At 41.6% G+C, this 21977-nt stretch overlaps 3 protein-coding genes across 10 annotated transcripts in view; 2 read left to right on the forward strand and 1 right to left on the reverse strand.

The window, feature by feature from the left end:
• The window catches only part of ppfibp2b (PPFIA binding protein 2b), a 98964-nt gene extending 85708 nt beyond the window's left edge, over window positions 1-13256 (forward strand). For 6 of the 8 annotated variants that reach the window (XM_042223471.1, XM_042223474.1, XM_042223475.1 and 3 more), the window contains 12 exons: window positions 1394-1529; window positions 1626-1745; window positions 1836-1986; window positions 4236-4347; window positions 4433-4521; window positions 4660-4782; window positions 5290-5415; window positions 5501-5689; window positions 7139-7339; window positions 9169-9234; window positions 12021-12089; window positions 13155-13256. In XM_042223471.1, coding sequence (XP_042079405.1) covers window positions 1394-1529; window positions 1626-1745; window positions 1836-1986; window positions 4236-4347; window positions 4433-4521; window positions 4660-4782; window positions 5290-5415; window positions 5501-5689; window positions 7139-7339; window positions 9169-9234; window positions 12021-12089; window positions 13155-13178 — 1406 coding nt within the window. In that variant the 3' untranslated portion in view covers window positions 13179-13256. Of the gene's footprint in view, window positions 1-1393; window positions 1530-1625; window positions 1746-1835; window positions 1987-4235; window positions 4348-4432; window positions 4522-4659; window positions 4783-5289; window positions 5416-5500; window positions 5690-7138; window positions 7340-9168; window positions 9235-10127; window positions 10824-12020; window positions 12090-13154 lie in introns of those variants that run through there. The other 2 variants (XM_042223472.1, XM_042223473.1) reach the window with 2 other exon arrangements.
• Window positions 13203-14106, forward strand: rep15 (RAB15 effector protein). The gene is made up of 2 exons (XM_014335529.2): window positions 13203-13478; window positions 13567-14106. Exons 1-2 carry the CDS (start codon window positions 13203-13205, stop codon window positions 14104-14106), a joined length of 816 nt encoding a protein of 271 aa, XP_014191015.1.
• Window positions 14107-15694: 1588 nt separating this feature from the next.
• Window positions 15695-20271, reverse strand: poglut3 (protein O-glucosyltransferase 3). Its single transcript, XM_005928382.3, has 6 exons — window positions 19897-20271; window positions 19455-19652; window positions 18216-18499; window positions 17907-18111; window positions 16316-16512; window positions 15695-16135 (listed from the first exon to the last, which is right to left on the reverse strand). Exons 1-6 carry the CDS (start codon window positions 20132-20134, stop codon window positions 15695-15697), a joined length of 1563 nt encoding a protein of 520 aa, XP_005928444.1. The 5' UTR covers window positions 20135-20271.
• Window positions 20272-21977: the final 1706 nt, after the last annotated feature.

Genomic DNA, 21977 nt, shown 5'->3' on the forward strand with positions numbered 1-21977 from the left:
TTGATCCTACCGCTGAGTGGCAGATAGGATGGATAGATGTAGCATGGACTAGCATGCATATTCAGAGGTCAGCGCATATTAACTGAGACAGATATTTAGAGTAATGGGCTTGAAGCAGTAATTTAGAGTACTTCTAAAGACTTAACCGTCAACAGCTCTGCTTTGCAATCAAACATGTATTCAGCATTTATTTCGGCGATAAAGACGCTTTGACTAATAATGCCTTCTGCTTTTTTTCTGCTTGCATCCTTCTCACTTAACTAACCTCTTCTGCATCAGGATCTCCTGGAAAACATGACCTCTATGATGCTGGTGGGTATATCATTTCACCCCTAAGTGTAGGGGTCTTACAAACCTATTGAGGAGAATTTGCCAGCTTGTCTGTTTCTGGGGCTAAATAGGTTATCTGCATCATTTTATGTAGCACTGTCAAATATTGGACAGTTTAACAGCCACATGTGAATTCTGACACAGTAAGCACTCCAACATAGGAGAAAGACACACAAACTGTAGTTTTGAGTCTTTTTCTAACGATTATGTCTTTGTGTCACTTAGTAGCTGTTTTCCTTTGGTGTCTTTTTTCCAGCTGCTCTGTGCATCTTCCTGTTTCTTTGTGTTTTTTGATGTTTTTTGCAGACATCTCAGATTTGTTTCTAGCCTTGTTTAAAGCCTTTCTTGCAGCAATTTAGCATCTCTGCGGTCACTTTGGGATGCAAATCTTTATGGTTATTTGTCTTCTCTAAGGTAGTCCTGTCTCTCTCTCAGACACAAATTCGTGTCTCTTTTGTAGTGAAATTCTGTTTTTGTGTATAGAGCCTTATTTTTGCAATTGTTCTCTTGTGTCTTTGTGGTCACTTGGTTACTTTTGTGTTGTCTTTGGATGTGTAGTGTTTGTGCTGTGTTTTGGGATTTCTTTAGAGTAATCCTAAATCTCAGTTGTCCTTTGACTATTTGTAGTAGGTTTTAGTAAAGAATATTTGCTTAAACACAAAGTCTATGACCTATTGGTCCCATTAGTAATCCTGTCATAGTACCAGCTGTAGAAGTAGCCAGGAAAGTAATTCCAGAACAGTGACTATAGGTATGAGTAGGAGCTTTAATATTGTGATCAGAAATAGAGGACCTTACTGGGAATTTCAAACTGTTTGTCTGGTGCACATAAAAGGTGTAGTGCTGTACAAAGAGTGGTTTATTATTGCATGTATGAAAAATCTCAATGTGAGACGGTCAATTTTCCAAACAGAACAATCTCCCGTATGTGTGATTTAATTTGTAGCAGCAGATGTTCATGTTGTTCTGGTCCATAGCAGGAAACACAGATACTCTGGATCCCAGAGCTCCCCTCAGGTTCCTGCAGTGATTCCCCTCCTCATTGTTTTTTTTCCTGTGGCAGAGCATTCAGAGAAGCTGGAGGAGTGCTTTCCATCAGACCAGTCCCCGCTGTCCTCTGGAGTGGACTCTGGACAGCAGTCTCCTGTCTCACCAGAGAACAGGAAGGGTCACAGAGGGATTAGGAAACTCTGGGGGAAGTATGTTTTAAGGATATACAGAGCACACACTTAACAGCATGTTTGGTGTCCTAACCTTTTTATATTTATACTCATGTTCTCATTTCTGTCTGCAAGGATCCGTCGCAGTCAGTCGGGTAGTCCTGTCCAAGTTCATGACCCAGAGCTAGGAGACTTCAAGAGGGGAGGATTCAGAGCTACAGCTGGACCTCGATTGGCCCGTCCAGGGAAAACACGGTATATTAATTAATAAAATATCTATATTAATAAAGTGAATAGGAGTGATTAGGTGCACGGTTCACTTTTTGGTGTTTTGTTCCTATGCAGAGATCTGAAGACACCATTTTCTAAGTGGAACACAGAGCAGGTGTGTGACTGGATTGAAGACATTGGACTAGGTCAGTACAGCATCCTCGCTCGCCAGTGGGTCACCAGCGGTCAGACTCTGCTATCAGCCGCGCCACAAGACCTAGAGAAGGTATACACACTCAAACGCACACATCACTGCTTTATAGAGTGTGGTTCCTAAAGTGATGCTTCTAAGACAACCGGCACAAACAATCACACTGTGTTGGTTTTCCATACAGCGTGTCACATATTTTCAATTTCTACCTGTCTGATCATTGTTGCCGTCTGTCTGTTTGTTTGGTCTTTAGTAACGCCTGCCTCTGCCTTTCAACCAGCTCTTTAGTTTCGCCTTCAACACTGTCACATCATACACCTCATCTCCACCTCCAACCTTTCTCTGCGTCTCATCCAGATCATTTTGATCAGTTCTGTTTCTTTCTTCAGGTTAATCTATATTGATACTGGGATCCATGGAAACTGTCAAACCTTGGATCGCCGTATCAGGAGTTTCTGTTTTTCTTTTTAAATACCTGACCTTATATATCCTTCTGCTAGGAGTACACAACTGTTTGTTTATTTATCTACTGTGTTTAACATGGTTTTTGACCATTTTGTTATTTTTCTTTAAGTTGTTCTTCATTAAATTCTTCATCTTTTTAATAGAAAGTGGGTCTTTGAATATACTTTTCAGGTTTGTCCTTTATGGTATGCGGCTTGCAGTATTTCTTTAAATTTAGGTGCAACCAGAACTTGAATGGCTTTTATTACTAAAAGGTTAGTTTAATCATTTAAATTCAATGAAATTACCATCAGATAGTCAGATTGAAAGATAGGGCGAGAAGTTCAGCCATCCGGGAGGGGCTCAGAGTAGAGCTGCTGCTCCTCCACATCCAAAGGAGCCAGTTGAGGTGGTTCGGGCATCTGACAAGTATGCCTCCTGGGCACCCCCTGGGTGTACTGGGAATACCTTGATGTTCCCCCAGGCAAGCTAGAGGAGGTGGCTGGGGAGAGGAAGGTCTGGGCTTCTCTGCTTAGGCTCCTGCCCCCGCGATCCGGCCACGGATAAGCGGAAGAAGATGGATGGATGGATGGATGGTCAGATTGTCAGTCATTTCATCAATGATTGAATTAATATTTTGCAGGTTTACTAATTTATGGGTGGTCCACATTATCTGCCAATTTAACCACTTTTGCAGTAGAAGAAGCTACTTCAAGCTGTTGCTTTATTCACAAAGGGTTGCTGCAGCACGGGCAGCACGGTGGCACGTCATAGGCACTGTTGCCTCACAGCAAGAAGGTCCTGAGTTCAATTCCACCATCTTTCTGTGTGGAGTTTGCATGTTCTCCCTGTGCGTGGTTTCCTCCCACAGTCCAAAACACAGGAGTAAATGTGAGAGCAAATGGTGTCCCTGTGTGCTAGCCCCGAGACAGACTGGCAACCAGGGTATATCTCGCCCTATGACAGCTGAGATAGGCTCCAGCACCCCCCCACCACCCTGAAAAGGATGAGCGAATGGATGGTTGCTGCTGTTGCAGCAGCTCTGCAAGTTATATTTGGCAGATTTGTTTTATGTTGGATGCTTTTCCTGACGAGAACCTAAAGGGATTTGCGTCTCCTCCCATGATCTGACCAGGGATTTTTCACTTGTTCGATGAATGTATACTAAAATATTTTTAAACAATAATTTCACAGATAGGAGACTTTGGAGAATTTGGAAAACTCTTTCATGTTTTGCCTGTTATTGGAGTTATTTCAGCATCATTCCACATTCGACTATGAGGGTCGATTACAAAAAAAAAAGGTCCGCCGTTCATTACAGCACTTCACTATGCAGACGATGCACTGATGCTACAGTAATGCTACAACCTTTGATGATCGTACACGCTAAAAATGGATGTCATTAGACTTTACGAAGAGATAGCAGAGGTTCTGTTGTTCAGACCTTCTCCCCACTCTTGATGGCATGGGAGTTGTAGCATTTTGCCATACTACTTGGCGACTACTGCAATAGTTGAGTGTAAGCAAGTCTTTGATTTCACATCTGCAGCTGCTCCAGAACATCGCTGCCTAGCCACATAAAATCATGAAGGACCTTTACGACAGGACCCTTGCTGTCGCTTTTAAACTGTGGTTTACCTGTTCACATCAGAACCTAATCAACACTGGAAATGTTTTAAAATCCATTCAAAACACTGGCTTTTAATCTAAGCCTCAACATTTGCTTTTATTTATTTGTAAGATTTTATTAATTTTGATATTCGAAAGAGTGTTTTTCTTTTTTGGTAGTACAGCACTTTGACCAATGTTGCTTTTAAATCTGGTTGACTTGACTAAACTGTAACAGGAGGAAAAAGCCAATCGTTTCTCTTTGTCCACAGGAGATGGCCATGAAGAATCCACTCCACAGGAAGAAGCTTCAGTTGTCCATCAAAGCGATCAGTAGCAAACAGCCTGAAAAATCTGCAGAGCTCGATTACCTCTGGGTTACCCGTATGTAAAGGATTCTTTCTCTCACATACGCACAGACACACATATGGGAAAATCTCCGAGAAAACAGTTATGTTCTTTGTTCCAGGTTGGCTTGATGATATTGGCCTTCCTCAGTACAAAGACCAGTTTAATGAAGGAAGAGTGGATGGGCAGATGCTGCAGTATCTCACTGTGGTGAGTTTGTAACTAATCAATTCATGTGAAGTTAAATCAGCGTTACCATATGGGGGGAATGAGCTTTCAGTTGCCCAAAAATAAAAGGGATGTATGACATGTTTCCCTTCTTGTATCTGTCTCTGCTCTCCATGTTAGAACGACTTATTATTCCTTAAAGTGACCAGCCAGCTGCACCACCTCAGCATCAAGTGTGCCATTCATGTTCTCCATGTCAACAAATTCAATCCCAACTGCCTCAAACGCAGGCCCGGCAATGAGGTATTGTTAACTCATTTATACGGCAAAGTACAAAGATGGCAAAAGAGCCATTAGTGAGTGAACTCTTAAATTAAAACTTCAAATCAGATCCACTGTCTTCTTCTTTGTAAGTTCTTTTTGTACATTGTATTTGTACCTCACGCATTTTTCATAAAGACTCCATCCATGAAAGTCAAAAACTCGATCACCCGTTCAAGGTCATCGCTTGTGGAAGTCCTTGTTCTGACTACCTGTATGTGTGTGTGGCATCACATGGTGTCACATCAGAGTTAGCTAAGTTCATAGATTCCTGCTCACAGATGCACATGTTGGTGGTCAGAATGGGACATCCACTTGTGCCACATTTGCACATGCAGACTGAGTACAGTTTATATAACTATGTTGGTTTGTATTTGTTTAATCAGTTCATGCAAACAAAATTTGCCAGAAAACATCACTTTGTAAGGCTGGGAAACTGTTAAAAAGTCAAACTAGAACAAAAAATACATTCATTTGTGTGTGTTACAGAGCCAGTTCACTCCCAGTGAGGTTGTCCAGTGGTCTAACCACCGAGTCATGGAGTGGTTGAGATCTGTGGACCTTGCAGAGTATGCCCCAAACCTGAGGGGCAGCGGCGTGCATGGAGGGCTGGTAGTGAGTACATAAAAGCAGCCGGCATCTGGAGCAAAATGGAAAACAAGAATTTAAAAAGCATCTGACATAATTTCTCCTCAAATAGATGCTGGAGCCTCGGTTTAACTCTGATAGCCTGGCCATGCTGCTGAACATCCCTCCTCAGAAAACTCTGCTGAGGCGCCACTTAACCACCAACTTCAACAACCTAGTAGGAGCACAGGCTCAGCAGGAGAAGAGGGAGTACACTGAGGCGACAGGATACTCCCCACTCAGCATCACCGCTAAAGTCAAGGTAAGAAAATATAAGAAAAGACTCAATTATAAAGCTGAGAGTAGCACAGGCAGTAGGTAAAATAAGGCATCATAAGAGACCAGTTAACACCTTCCCTCTCCCTGCAAGTGTGAGAAAAGCGCCTTAATCCACGGTGAGACCTCAGTGTGTCAGCTCGGTTTAAGCTCTTCCAAAAGTTTAAGCCAGTGAGAACTGCTCTGCTGCTCCTCACATCTTTAAGACTCAGCAATCAGCCACAGCGTCAGCTCAAAGTGCCTCTTGAAGAAAATAATTAAGTAATAATAGAAGAATAATTCATCATAAGAGAATTTACGCTTGCATTTGATCCACTTATGATCTTGGACACTTAGATCTTAAATTTCTTAAGCTACATCTAATGCAGGAAATATGTATGCGGATGTTTATGTGGAGGTACATAATACTGTGGATGGGAAAAAAATCCCAAAACGAAATTGTTATTGTTATGTTAGATTTTCCCCTCAAGATGAGCCAGCTATGAAGTAAAATCCAGCAGTGCTTTGTGACGATATCACAGATGTTAGAGGACACATTTGATGAATGTTGTTGTGTGTCGCTGCCCGGTGTCCCTCATTCACATCTACTAAACACAAAAAAGAGCAGATGTTAGGGAAATCCATACAGATGTGATTACAGGAAATGGAACAAAACTGAGCACAGCATCGTTTTGATCTCAGTGTCAGCCTGCATTTCAGAAATAGCGTTTTAGCTGCAAGCTCCTTTGCAGCCCACTGCAATGCCAGCTTCCCTTTCATGCTGCTCTGGTCTTTTCACTTGGCAGTAATACCAGTGCAGTGTATCAGTTGAATTACAAGTATTCAAGAAATTCAGTGCATCTCAAGTTTCCAAGGTGTGATCAAAAGAACCAGGGAACCAAAAACCCTATTACCTGATTTAAATCTGATCAAGGAAGCTCTCAGAGTTGTTTGTCCTTGCTGTAGTTTTTGTGCATAGGACTGGGAGTCCACCCCTTTGTAGTGTTGGTGTTAAGATCTCCAGTTTGCATCTGAATAACTTGTAACAATAACATTTAATCTACAACATCTAAGGAATCTCCTTTTAGCTCTGTTTTGGTCTCCATATAGTCCTCAACAGGCGGCTGCATCTTCCATAAAGTTCAGCTGCTAGTCACAACATCTGTTTGTGGTTTGATGCTTGACACGCGACGTGCAGTTTTATCAAAGATTTAGTTGCCTGCAGCTGTTAATGATGGCAAATCAGTAAAGAAAATCACATCAGTGAGTTGGGTAATCATTCTTATTGACATTGTTGATGTAGGAGTAGTGATCGGCACGCTTTAAACGTGTTGCTTCTTGTTGTAGAGCCTATCATTAGTCACATTGTTCTAACATTAAAAGTCTTCTCAGCAGTCACTGTTGCTTTGTTGAAGCGTGACAGCATGACGATGCTTTTGTTCCTGTTTCACTGCAGCCGAAGAAGTTGGGCTTCTCTAACTTGACTCACCTCAGGAGGAGACGGCCGGATGAATCTACAGACTATGTCTGCCCCATCGAGTCCTCCTCGCCTCAGTCGGGACAGTCTGCAGTGAACGGGGTGCAGATGCGGCCCTACACTGGCTTCAGAGGCCTGAGCCCCATCCTAGACCGAGAGCCCGACCGCTCCAGGGACCAGGTGGGGCTAGAAGATAGCGGAGCCGACCCATCTCCATGGCAACAACTGTAACGCCAACAACACGGATGACTGTTGTCATCCTGTCTATTAGCCATTCAGCTATCTCTGCTACTACTCTGCTTCCTTTGCTTGCAGCCCATAATACCTCAGTCCATCCCCTGATATGCTTCTTTAAGCCCCGCCCATCAGCCCGACCCTGTGCCTTACATTTAGAGATTGTTTCTCAGTCAGCTGCTTGTCACGCTGCAGGGAGTCCTGAGACGAGCACAATTCAAGTATTTTGATTTCAGCTCCGGTCAGATGCCTAACTAACCCAACCTCAGCCTCAAACCTGTGCCATGACTCTAACTCATCACGAGAGAACACAGCCTCTCTCTGGATTCCTGTGACATCACTTCCTGTAATCCATACAGCATATACAGACATGTCTTCTTGTACAGTATTAAGCCAACATGTGTGCACCACCAGTAGATTATTTTTTATGTGTGACCTTTGATTTTTCTAACCAGGTTGAATGCAGTTCTGTTACATGGTCGAGATGAACTTGTGCAATATTGACATAAAATAATGGAGGGATTTTATTTATATCATTGCAGAGAAAATCATAAAATAGCATGTTTTGCTTGAAACTTGAGGTGGTGATTTTTGTACCGTTATTTTTCATATTTGACTGTAATAGTATTTTTATAGCAAAGAAAGGAAGCTAACGTGTGGTTTATCAAATCATTTAATAAACAAAATCCGACATGAGCAAAGTTGATTCGTTCTTTCTGATGATCAGAGTAGAAGCAGATGTGTAAAATGTTCAATGTCCTTTATTTATTTAGTTTTTAGTTGTACATCGTTATAGGGGCCTGTACTGGACATTTTCAGTGTTTCCCACAGAGGTAGATTGCACGTGCAAAAGGAGGAACATTCATGCTGTCTTAACTTATAAGAGCCATAAATTGTTGCCATTAAAGTCAATTTCTCATTCTATGTAAGGACTCAAAATTTACCGCATGTAGTGACTCCAGCTCTTGTTCTGCTCTGTAACATCATCAGTTCACAAAGTGATATTTGGCATTTCTGGCTTGCTGCATATAACTGCAGTAAGTTCAGGTTAGTAACCAGAACCAGCTGTCCCTCTGCTTCAACTTCCAGTTGACAGCAGTTTGCCAGTTTAGAACAGGGATTACCTTTACCAGCAGTCCAAGGTGGTAGAGTTGGAATCTGTTCACCGCGGGAACAAGAGACTGACTGGAGAATAGCTCAGTGACATCAAGACAGCAACAACAGTGACCCGGCTACCCTGCCAATGTCAAAGCATGCTGCTTGTTAATGTGATTGAACTCGCAAACTAAGAGTTAGGTGACTTCATGTGGAAAACACTGAATTCCTCAGGAAGCATATTCTGTATTTCTGTAAGATAAAGTAACAGACTACGCTGCTGTGCGGAGCCACGAGCAGCAGCATGCCTTAATAACCTACATCAAGCACTAACCTGCTTCCATCATCATCATCATCATCATCTCCATTCTCACCATCACAGTGGCTGTCATTGCTGTTTATGACGCCACGTTTCCCCCCTTCGGCTGAGCGGTCTGAGCCAAGATGGCTGATGATCATCACCATGGTAACCCTGTTAAAGGTGACATGGGAAGTGCATGTTTGACTATGACTCAGCTGCAGGTACAATCCTCATTATCAGTGATCTGTTGCACGTTTTCATATCTTTCTACGGTAATTTTAAAAGGTTTAAGAAACATATTGTTTTGATGATAGTAAGCCTGTAATTGTGAGTTGTAATGAGTTTATAAGGAATCTGTGTGTGTGCGTGTGTGTTGCAGATGGCGACCACAGAGGGTACCATTTTGCAAATAGAAGCTCTTTCTGAAAGCATCAACAACCTCACAGTAAGCGCCAACACACACAAGCTGCTGCCTAATGACTTGCGCAGCTGATTCGCTCACTGGGAATCTGCTTGTAGTCTGCTGTAAGAGAAGTTTGAGTCACTCAGATGGAAAACTGCAGATACTCAGATGGAAATGCCATTAAAACACCACGTCTTGTGTCTGTGTACAAATTAAAGCAATGCTGCTAGTGTGAAACCTGCTCGCTGGTACTTGCTTCTTTATTACTTGCGGCTATCATCCAGATGCCAGGCTTGGTTCTTTAGCATTTGTTCTGTTCGTTCAAGTCAAGAAAATCATGACAGTAACTGAAGTCTGAGATGTTTGATAACACGTTTGCAGCGTCAGTACATCAGTGAAGATCTTGGTAAAAAAAGAAATTTGAGCATTATTCATATCTTTTTATTATTTGAAGTTAAATTTTAAGTCCAAGAATCTGCAGGAGTTACATCAGAACAAGGAAGGGCGAATTTAAACCTCAGATTTATTATTTGAAATAATCACAGTAATTAGAATCAACAAGCTTCCATGGCACTAGAGAGCAGAGAGACGATAACCAAGGCATACTTTTTTTCACAGCAGACCTTTTAAGATGTCATAGAATGAAAAGCACAGTCTTTTTACAAACATTAATAATGTTCATATTTGCTAAGGTGAGTTAGTGTCACACATTCAAGGTAGCCATGTCTGAGGATTTCCTACAGATTCATCTTCATGTTGGGCATCTTCATTTTATAAATTCCACCTATGCTTCTCCTTTGTGACATGTCATAAAACAATCTCACATCGGATCTGATGTTCTCATTTCAGTAAAGTATACTGACCCCAGCTCAGAAGCAAACACTAACTTCTAATCTCTCTAACCCATTGCCACTCCCATGATGCTCTGCCCCCAGTATCTGCTCAGCCGAGATGAGCTGCGGAAGGAGATGAGGCGTTCACAGACGGCGCTAGTTTGAAGGACGATGACCCTAAGCTGTAGGCTGTCAATCAACCACAAAGACCTGTAGCGACCTGTCTCACAGCTGAATTGTACCTCAGCCCTCAAGCTAACACTGCAGCGTGGAGCTCCTTGTATTTACTTCTACTAGCCCCTGATACCTCAAGTTAACTCCTGCACAGAGGACTGGGAAACACAAACGGACCTACACATTTTGACAACAATCAAAGGTCTTATTTTTATTTTCTAATGTGCTGAATTGAACAGTTATTTATACACTTTTTTTTGTTACTGCTTTCCTTAATTCCCTATGCAATGTAGCTTTTAATGAGCATACTGACCACTGTGTACTGTAAATACTGTGCTGGTATTTCATTGGGGAGGACTGTGCAAAGCAGTGAACATGCAGTTTAGAATGGACAAACTGGACATTCCATCAAAAATGGTGTTGAAGCCATTTTTAAGAGCAGAGCAGCCAAAGAAGAAGGAGCTGGTTCCTCGACATTGTCATTCTATTGTTCTGCAGAGAAAGATGCTACATATCATATGTTGAAATAAAGAAGTTACAAGAACTACCAATGCTTCCTAAATGACTGTATGGAACAAAAAATTGTTGAAACTCCTCTTTTGCCTCAAAGTAGTACTGGCCATGATAGAGCACTACCCCTCCCTGAGCTTGGTCCTGCTGAAGGTCTCTTCCTGTTAAAAGGAAGTTCTTTTTCCCCACCTTCACTCAGAGCTTGCTCTAAGTGAGTTGTGTGTTGTCTGATCGTGGGGTTAAGCTAAATACCTCAAGACCCATACTTTTGTGAACAGGAGCTATATAATTAAAATTTAATGAAAACGAACAAGCTGCATTATTGCAATCATGAAACATAACTTTTTTAATTTACTACAATATAAATTAGATGGACAAAATATTAAATTATTGTTGTTTGACTCCATTAATCCTGAACATTTGGATACTACATCCAGCTTTGCAGTTTGGCTAAAGAGGACACCCATCATGAATTTAATTTCATTCCCTAACTCAAGGGAATAAGTTTACGGGTAGAAATCAAAGATTGTGCACAGGAAAGAGAAGTCTGGTTGCTTGTAAAAGAATTTAATCCCACAGTGTTTTCAGCATACTAAAAGTGGCCAAAACCTGGACTTTGCTCTGAAACATCATATAAATTTATGTTTCTGTGGCTTTAATTTCTATGGCTATTCAGCTATTTTAACATGATCACAAAACTAACACCAGGATTTACTATGGTTCATTTAACCCTCTCCAGCTGTGATGTGAACACTTTACTAAATTTACTTTTACAAGTAACTTTTTAAAGCACATCCAAATATATGGTAGAAGTCTGGAACAGTAGGACAGTAGTTTGTGATATTCGGTTGACAAAAATCAAAGAAAAATGATAAGACTGGGTCCTCTAAACAGTTTTGTAGGATTTTGTAGTCCTACATTAACCTCTACTGGTCAAATCTGGGATTTCTCCACCTGTGAAACTTTTATCATTTCCTAAACTGACCTTGAGAGCCTCCACACTATAAGTTGCTGTCCCAGCCTACCTGTCCTCATTGCTGCTTCTTTCTAAAAGCAGACAGTTACACATTTTGTTTACCCGCCAACCCCTTCAGGCTCACCCCAGTCCTCAAGCTGCTGCACCAAGCTAACTGGTAAGATGAGTCTTTTGTTGACTTACCTAAAATTTGACAAGATGCAAACACCACACCCTTGCTGCCACTGTCAGCGGAAACTCTGCTTCAGCAGAAAATTCTCAGTATTCTGCTGGAAGTTCTCTACACATCAGGACACAAACAACCATAAAACACTCACACAGACTGTGTATCTCAGCAGGACGAGGGAGAAGAAGAAAGGAAATGTAGTGTATTTGGAACTGTGGAAGCTCCCAGACCAGTCCTGGTGAGTATCTGTACTGATTGACAATGCTCTTTCTGTTTATGTGCTGGTGGACCAGAAACTGATCAATATTTAATGTGGAAAGTAGTGTCAGAGTCAATTATGCTCTCAAATAAATGAACAGTGACACTAATTCCATGTACTGGGACAAAAGCAGAACAGACAGTGGGTTCTTTTGCTCCTCAAAAATGCAACTGATTTAAATATAAAGTGATAGCAGTCACACAGCAGTGCTTAAACGGTTGTGAAGCCTTTAAAATTTCTTCATTTCTCTGTATATATGACCTCAGAATTCATAAAAGTAGGTAAAGAAAACCAATTTAAGCAAATGGATCCAAAATATGGGTTGTCTGTTTACTGAGAAAACCATCCATTGTTACACATCTGTAAAAGGTTAACATTTGACCTCTGTTTAGAAAAAAATATGCAACTAAATCTAAGTTTAAACTTAGGAAGCCTGCACTTTCTCCAGGGCTGGTTTTTCACAAAACCAACACTGTCCTAAAGGTAATGGATGGACGTAGCTGCTGTGACGTCATTCACTGGTTTGAGGACCATATTTGGAAGAGAGAAGAGTGCTAAGTTATTGGCTAACACTAGCAGTCTTTGTTATGAACTAGAAGGCACTGACAGACACAGTCGTGAGGTCGTTTTTGAGGATTCTAATGAATAGAACCGAAGCCTAGCAGACTCCAACTGGATCCAGCTGCATGTGTCCGGACAGCTGTCAGAGTGACCATGCCACTAACTCAAGTATTCATGTGAAATATTTTATTTAAAAAAAAAAAAAATCTGAGGGAAACTATCCATAGAAGAGTCTCTGAGGGATGATTTGCTTTAGGAGTCAGCCTCAAGTGGTCATTGGAGGAACTGCAGTTTTTGGAATTTTCCACATGTAATGTTGGCTCATTTTTTCTCAAATGACCAACTCTGATATTTTTAATTTTTTTTAACTGGGGTTGTTTTCATCTATATTTAGGACTGATGTGAAAATCTGAGTATGTTTTTGCACCAGTATGTGCATTTCAGCTTAAATTTTACGCCAAAATCTGACCATTATCTTTCCAGTGTATCAGGGAGACCAGCTTGTGATCTGCTGCCCATCATCCGTCGACCATGGGTGCAAAATTCAGCAAACCTACATCTAACCCACTGAGAAACGTGTTTTCCTGTTTCAAATGTGGCCAATCCAGGCAACCATCCTTTTATCATAATATATCCCCCCAACCGAGCATCTTTGCTACACTAAAGAGGCGCAATGTCCCCAGGCCCAACGAGTTCATACATCTTTTCAGCAACTGCATCTCTGCTGCTACAGCCAGAACCCAAGAGTACCTCACCTTCAAGGATCCAGAGGACAAGTTACGCCCGAGTCCTGAGGTGCTCACTCAGGTAGCAACACTTATTGAACAAAATACGTCATCAATAACCAAGACATTTTGCTTTAGAGAAGTTACTGAAATATCTCACGCTTTAACAGGTCTTCCTGATGACCTACATCACTCGGAGTGTTGAGGTCGACCTGCAGGATACCCTTAACTGCACAGTCATGACTCCTGAGCAGCGCGTCCTCCTGGGTGCTGACTGGGTTTGGGCAGTGCTGGAGAGGCCGACCAAGAACCCCAAGTTCCAGATTGTCGTGCAGGTCCTGCACCTGTCTGAAAGGGAGGAGGCTGAACAGAAGGTCTCTATGGACACCTGCAGTGAATCCATCCAGATGGCCCAGATGGAGTCCAGCAACAATAACATGTACGAGAGAATGGTGAACTTCTGCACCTCCATCGGCAAGGACTGCTACGCTCTCTTCTTGTTTTTTGGGAAAAAAACCGACAAGGTGAATATCTACGGCGTCCTCAGCAATAATTTTGAGGCGGCCAAAGGAAAATGCAGGATCGACAGAGCTCTGATCGAGAACTTCTTTAAAGGTTTGAGGTATCTCCATACGCCTTTAGGAATGATGCAGGCAATTATGACCAAAAATAAAGGTGAACCCATCACTGTCATGATTAAATTCAGCTGAATCACAGTAAGACGAGCACGCTGAGCAACGTAGTTATGTTGTATCGAAGAGGTCAAAGGTCACAACACCACAAAAACAGGTCTGCATTCTATAAATATATCAGACTCTTATATATGATATATAAAAAAGAATTATATCATAAACATATAAGAAATTGAAACCTAATCCATTTGTAACAATATAAAAGGTATTCGAGCTGAACAGAAATACTCAGACCAGCCCTTCTGACACCAACAACTACGCCGCTCTTCCCCATTCTGATGCTCGGTTTGAACTTCAGCAGGTCGTCTTCACCATGTCTACATGCCTTACAGCAATCAGCTGCTGCCGTGTGATTGGCTGATTAGATATTTGTCTTAGCAAGCAGTTAACAGGTGTACCCAACAAAGTGGCCAATGGGTAACTGTATGTTTGCCGTTTGGAACAACCTGCCCGAGGAACTCCACTTAGCGCTTCCTGAAAATCTGTTTCACTTCTTTGGTGGTGCTTTCTGCATGTGGTTCTACTTTCCCCCCCTCATCTTACCTCTTTTCTCTTAATTCTATTATTAACTATTATTTCATTCATTATTGTTTGGAGTTCTCTCTTTTCATCTCATTTTAACTTTTACCTTTTTAATGCTGTTTTTGGAAAGCATTTTATAACGCTGATTTTGATAAGTGACATGCAAATAAACTCCTATTAGGTATTACAACAACTTCAGAGTCATGTTTTCAATCCTGGTGTTAGAGCTTAGTACAGCTTGACCAGTGGTTAAGCTACAGAAAGGGGCGGACACAGTAGATGTACTTACCCACTCAAAATGTTATCAAAGGAGACCACTAACATGTTCCACAGATCCATTTATTCTCTTCCCCTCATCCAGTTATGGGTTGCAGTGCGGCTGGAGCCCATTCCAGTGGTCACAGGGTGAGAGGCAGCCAACCAGTCACAACTACAGCCAATTAAGAATCACCAATTATCATAACATGCAGGTCTTTGGACTACGAGAACAAGCTGGAGCACCCAGGGAGAATCACAGGGCCTTAGCTGGCCGGTAGATTCAAACCCAGACCTTCTTACTGTGTGGCGATGGTGCTAACCACCGCACCACCACGCTGCCCACTCAATTACTAATGTAGTTTAGTGATTCAACAGAGTAATAACTACTCGAAACTGCAGTGACAGCTGTATGCACAACAACATAAAAAAATCTGCACTTGTTAAATATTTTAAGACAAAGTTTTTAGTTTAGATAAAGCACACAAGTATCCAATTTAAAGGCACATTTACACTCATCCAAGTTCCTCCATTACTAAACAGGTATAAAAAAAAAAAAAAAAACTCCCACAACAACAACATAAAACACATTTTAAAACATTAATGCTCACGTGATCACAGATTGTTTTTGAGATCGATCTCAAAATTTCTGACCGCTATGGTTTTATCATAAAATCCCTCTACTGTCCAAAATTAAAGTGGAATGCTGAACATTCATATGCCCTTAGGCATCAGGAACATTACGTTATCATCTTCACTCTTTAGATATCAGGAATGTTTTCACACAGAAAAAGAGACTCGAGTGCTTAAAGACTAAAGCCGGAGCCCGTCATAGTTCATCCTTCCCGTCCGTTACTTCTTTGTAGCTTTTACGCTCACATTTGCAGGCAGCAGTGTGGTCATCCAGCTGAGGCACCAGCTCCATGTCTGCGTGTCGTGTCGGCTGTCCCGTCTGTCGCTCTGAATACATGTGCAGCACTTTGTAGTAGTAACAGTACAGCCTGCTGGGCTGCAGCAGCTCTCTGGCCGCTGCCTGGCCTGCTCTGGCGATCTCTTGTGCTTCAGCGTCGTTCTCTTTAGCCCATCTGATCTTCTCCAGAAGGTCCGACAGGTTTCTCTTCACAGGAATGTAATGTGTTCCTGCCTTCAGGTGGCTGTAGAAATGTTCATAGTACTGAGAGTCCTGTTTCAGAACCAGACTGTTCCCGAGCATCAGGTAAGGAAACCGGTACGCTGCCACTGTTCCATCAATGTTCACCTGATATTTGTACTGCAAGAGGAAGACAAGGTGGCACGAGTTGCATACACACGTTATGGATGTATTAAATCTATTCATAAAGACGAGGCATCAAGGAGCTAAACTAAATCATTGTAGTGAAGTGAGTAACGTATGGATGTATATATTTATAATTATATTTATTAAAGAAAAGACTATTTTAAGCTTCCTTACCTTAAAGAAGTCAAAGAATCCAACAAGTGATGCTTTGCCAACGTGTTTCTCCTGGTCTCTAAAGAAGAACCACGCAGTGATGCCGGCATCAAGGAGCTCTGGGGTTTTTTTGGACAGTGATACAAGCTGAAGACGCTCCTCTCGACTGTCCCGACCCCGGAAAAACGCCCGCTCAGTTTTATTCACCCACGGAGGCCCTGATGGAAGTATATATTACCGAGTGGGAAGAAATGTCTACGTTTACATACAAATTCACAGATCATAACCATATTTCTCCTAAAGGTGTTGACTGCTTCATATATTATATTATATAACTTTACTCAGATTTCCTGAAAGTTAAATCTGAGTCAATAGATGTATGAAATCCATTAAAAAAAACACTTCCTTGTCATTTCTATCTTTAAAATGTTAACAAACAAGAGCAGAATGTGCAATTTAGAAAAAACAGTGACTTTAGATGAAAACGGCTTCTGACTCCAAAAATCTAATCTGTCGGCCGACATTGGGAATGTTGTGAGCAGAAAGAAGTGCCATCTTATATCTATCATTCATCACATGGACAAACGTATTGGCTCACACCTCTAAATCTTTGAATTCATCTGTTTTCAGTCCCACTGCAACAGCCTTGTGATATTTTTACAAAGAAGTGTTGCAAACTCAAAAACTCCACAGTCCTAAATCACCTCTGGAATCAACATCAAAACAGAAAGCGTGCTCTGGGAGGCTGATGACATGGCTCAGCAGCTCCTGTAGGTGTAATGTGTAGGTTTTGTTCATATAGTGTATAGAGCAGGGGTAGGCAACTCCAGGCCTCAAGTGCCCTGCTGGTTTTAGACGTGTCCTTGATCCAATACTGCAGATTCAAATTGCTAAAAGACCTCCTCAACATGTCTTGAAGTTCTCCAGAGGCCTGGTAATGACTTTTGATTCAGCTGTGTTGACTCAAGGTGATATCTAAAACCTGAAGGACACCTGCACTCGAGGTCTGCAGTTGCCTTCCCCTGGTATAGAGTCTATGGACTGTGGTGCCCTCTGGTGGACAGTTACAAAAACAAACCAAAGGAGAAACTGCCTTCATAACGTGACAACCACCCTCACAGATGGATTCTTTGGTTGGGATCTTTTGGATCTTCGTTAAACTAGCTGCAGCTAAACATACATACTTCTACAACAAGTTCAACCTCTATACTGCCTGAAGAAGAACAGCCCACTAAGTTGGATTATGTAGTTCAGGAAACCTTGCACACTGTAGATTTTTAAAAAAAGGTAGTGCTTTATGGCTCTTGAGAACATTTTGGGAAAATACAGCAGAGGCAGCACTTTCTTTCTTTTTTATTTTATTTTTGCTGAACGCTGGCAAGTTCAAAGCAATAAAAGGTCTTAAACTGCTACACAGTATTAAAAGCAATAAATCAATAAAAAGTACACCTCTGTGTAGAAGTACATCCCAACATAATTTACTCCTGCCAGTTGCAGTTTAAGTGCAATTTCCTTCAAACTCAAAGTTTTAACAACTTGTAGCACAGGCAGAAATATACGAATGATGATAACATAAACTGAGGGCTGTTTTGCTCAGGAGTATCAAAGTTACCTGTATTCCCTTGGACAGATAGGAGGTCATTAGTGACCCCTCTCAGTGTCTCCAGGGTGGAGTGTGTGACCTCATAGGTAGGGAGGACGATATCCCGTGTGTCTGTGGAGCCACACCACGATAAGATCGGAACAGCAGCCGACGTCTTCGTCTCTAGTGGCCAGTCACCCACATTGATGTAAAACTCCACATCAGGCACCCTCACCTGCAACAGAACATCGCTGTGTGACTGTAAAGACTTATATATATATATATATATATATATATATGCAACAGCATAGCATGGAAAAAACAGCAGAACAACTCTACCTTCCTCGTCAATGATAGCAAAATTTCATCAGAGAACATCTTGAAGTCTGTGTATTTTCCCAGCGTGCGCCGGTACACGTGGTTGTTGATGATGGCGTAGTGAATGAGCCCTCCTCTGTTGGAGAATCTGTGAGGCACTTCCTGCCTGAGATGCTGCAGGTCGATGGTGGGAAAAGACTTAAAGTCAGCTAGAATCTGTCGGTCATCGGCGGGACACTGCATGACGCTCTGCCAGACGGAGGCATCGGGCTCAGGACAGTCACAGTATTCATGATGCACTGGACCTGAGCATGGGAATGAGCCATCAGGGTTAGATACACTTATAAATGCAATGTGGAAGATGAGGAGTCACTGTCAACTTACTGAAAAAAACAAACCCCAAAATATCTGGAATAGTCGATGAAGTCTGTCAATGTTGATAAATCCAAAAAAAAACAAACAAGTTACTGGATGTAAAGCTGTGTTAAATCTAGCGTATGTATGTGCACTCACCCCCAAATGTGACTACAAAGCAGCACAAAGACAACACTTCTTTATGCCAATGCTATAGTTAGTGTTCTTCTGCTCTATACATATGAGCTGGCTGTAATGAGGAGGTGGAGCAGGTTATCTAAGGTTGGTGGTGAAACGTCTGGTTACTTGAGTCTGCATGTCAAAGTATAATTGGGCAACATACCAAACCCAAAGCTGCTCTCCAGCGTGTTCATCGCAGTGTGAGTGTTAAATAAAAAGCACTTACGTGTAGACAAAAGTGATTGCATGAACCAGTCTATTTAACATTTACCGCATTCTTTTTAAAATAATTTTAATAGCTCTGACAGTCACTCTGCTCTTAAGTCTTTACGCCTTCCTGTGCTTCAGTAAACATCAGTCTTCCATTAGTACAACATGAAGTAGACAGTGTGACTCGTGATGGAAGAGTTTAAGTATAAATGCTGCAGTTCTAGGATGAGTATTTTGAGGTCCCTTTCATATCTATCTTCATCATTCATTGTGTGGGTTACCCATGGAGTGGTGAGACTTTAGTTTGTGGCCACTCTTGGCTCTGTTATCAATCCTGACTTTATTTTTTGTGCAAAACACTGGCATCATAATTAAGAGCAATGCACTCTGGAGATAAACTTTGCATGTAAAACCAATTCGTCATTTTTATCCCGATTTCTCACCATTAAATTGATTTTTCACCTTCGTGTAAAGGATCTGAGGACAGAAGGTGATGCAACAGGTTTTCTGACTAACCTTGGATGGTGTAGGGTGAGCTAGCCACAGCAGCATCTCTGTAAGAGACCTGGATCTTCAGACCCTTGTGAGCAGTGCTGTAGAGCCGATACCTCAACAGGAAGGAGCCGTCTCCTCTGTCCAGAGGTGGAGGGACGTGGATACGGAGGTACTCATTCTTATCCAGTGAGCCGATCTTCACTTTAAACGTGTCTTTTCCTGAGCACCACATTCAAAAAGCATTTCAATGAACAGTTTGAGTGCTAACGCAAGTAACAGTTATGCATATTCGGCCGCTCGTGCACGTTTTCGTTAACATTAGCCCCCCAAAAACTTTAAACGTAGCTTGCTAGCCACCGGGTTGTAATAACAAAAGAATGCTGCAAAAACAGTTTAAGGTTAGCTTAAAAATACTGCAACAGGACTTTAGTGAGCTAATAATGTCGCGTTGGTGGTCATTTACCTGGAGACAGAGTCAGGTTTTCTCCTTTTGAATTCACTGCCTGAATAAAGAAGTAGCGGACTGGTAACACGGTGTCCGGGTTTAGCCCCGGACCCCATATCAGACACCTCTCTGGACTGATTCCTTCAGAGTCACAAACCGGGAAGCTTGTGCTTAGAAATACTAGTAAAATTACAAATCGGCTAATTAAACCACTCGGAAACGGCTCGACTACATCTACGTTCCGGTAACACGCCATACTCCAGCAGCTGGCACCAAGTAAACGTGTACAGTCACTAAATTTTAAGTGCAAAGTTTTGATAGAAACTCCTACTCCGACATGTTGGTGAAGACAACACGCCCACTGGTGATGGCCAGTGATGCCTTCACGGGAAGTTGGAAATTTTGGGGGTATACATATTGTGAACGCCCCCTACAGACATAAATACTCCACATTACTGATAAAAAAAAAAAGATCTTAACACCAATTAACCACTCCTTTGTTGTTTGTTCTTGTTTTTTAACCAACTTTGCAAAAATACTGCAGATAACAGCACCAGGATTAGTTATTGTCAGGGGTAAAGGAAGTCTTCAGATTTACTACATCAGAAAAAGTACTTATTATTGCATCTCATTTACAGGTAAAAGTTCAAGTTCTACTTGAGCAAAAGTACACAAGTACTGTCAGGCCAATATATTTGGCTGACCTGTGCTGCGTTCATTTCACAAATCCCTTTACTGTTGTAGCTGGTGGGGTACTGCTATTTATTTATTTATTTATTTGTATTGTTATTGTGAACAGTGAAGGTGAAAGATGAACGCTAACCTTTTTCCACTCCATAAGTTAATGTGAGGGTTCCTGATGGTTAGGGACAAATGCAATCGCACTGCAGGATGCTGTAAACGGCCCAAACCTCAGTCAGGAGAACAACTGAGAGAATCCATCCACAATACCAGGTTAGCCATTAATATACTGCTGCATGTAGTTACATTGTAAGGTTTTAAAAACTGAACTTTAAAATGAATAGTGGTAATAATAACCAAGAGAGACCGACAGTGATCATCGACTTTTTAGGGGCTTGTTGAGATTAAATAGAACAAGATACAAAGCGTTAAAACATGTTAAAATAACAACAGCCTTAATAAATGGCCTGTATTTATATAGCGCTTTACTAGTCCCTAAGGACCCCAAAGCGCTTTACATATCCAGTCATCCACACATTCACACACTGGTGATGGCAGCTAATTGTAGCCACAGCCACCCTGGGGCGCACTGACAGAGGCGAGGCTGCCGGACACTGGCGCCACCGGGCCCTCTGACCACCACCAGTAGCAACGGGTGAAGTGTCTTGCCCAAGGACACAACAACCGAGACTGTCCAAGCTCGAACCGGCAACCTTCCGATTACAAGGCGAACTCCCAACTCTTGAGCCACGATCGCCCATAAATAATAAACGCAGCTGCTAAATATTCTGAGGAGTACAACTCGGAATAGAAAGTAAAGACTTCTCTTTCGATCTCTATGAAATCTTTGCATTCAGTCCCATTAATCAGCAGGCTTATAATTAAATTTCTCTGCTGTCTACATTTCTCCAGCTTACTAAAATACGATGAATTTTTTTCACCCACCTCAATCCATTTGGCTCTTCATCTTATGAAAGCACCCTGGGCTTTCTCAAGGTAAAGATCATCTAATTTAGTCTGGTACTCCATCAATTTATTTTTTTGTTTTTTTTCCTGTTTTTCTGTTTGGTTTTTCTTTACTACAGCACTGAGTTATTTCTCGAAGTAAATTACTTTCATATTCTCATTTTTCCACATTCAGTTATTTGCAGAATTTTATAGTAAATTCTTTGATCTTGAATTGAACAAATTCCAATTTCTGTATAATACACGCTATTGATTCCTTATTTTCAGTATCTCTGATTATATGTCTAATTTTATCACAATATTTATCCCTATTTAAAAGGCTGGCATTGAATTCCCAATATTAATATCCCCTGCTACTAAGTTTCTTCCTTGTTGGTTTTGGCTTTGGAGATTTTAGATTGTGAGGTACACCAAAAAATGGCATCGCTCACCAACCAATAATCAATTCCTGA

This window comes from Haplochromis burtoni, unplaced genomic scaffold (genome assembly GCF_018398535.1).
Source record: "Haplochromis burtoni strain Fernald_Lab_line unplaced genomic scaffold, NCSU_Asbu1 Contig_112, whole genome shotgun sequence".
NCBI lineage: Eukaryota > Metazoa > Chordata > Actinopteri > Cichliformes > Cichlidae > Haplochromis > Haplochromis burtoni.

What these genes read in the sequence shown, in the direction of transcription:
- poglut3 (XM_005928382.3), bottom strand. Translation starts at nt 20,134, where the DNA reads ATGGCGTGTTACCGGAACGTAGATGTAGTCGAGCCGTTTCCGAGTGGT. An exon ending in AAACCTGACTCTGTCTCCAG is followed by an intron (nt 19,653 to 19,896) that starts GTAAATGACCAC and finishes TGTGGTGCTCAG; the next exon opens with GAAAAGACACGTTTAAAGTG. An exon ending in TGCTATCATTGACGAGGAAG is followed by an intron (nt 18,112 to 18,215) that starts GTAGAGTTGTTC and finishes GTTCTGTTGCAG; the next exon opens with GTGAGGGTGCCTGATGTGGA.
- rep15 (XM_014335529.2), top strand. Translation starts at nt 13,203, where the DNA reads ATGGGTGCAAAATTCAGCAAACCTACATCTAACCCACTGAGAAACGTG. An exon ending in GTCCTGAGGTGCTCACTCAG is followed by an intron (nt 13,479 to 13,566) that starts GTAGCAACACTT and finishes ACGCTTTAACAG; the next exon opens with GTCTTCCTGATGACCTACAT.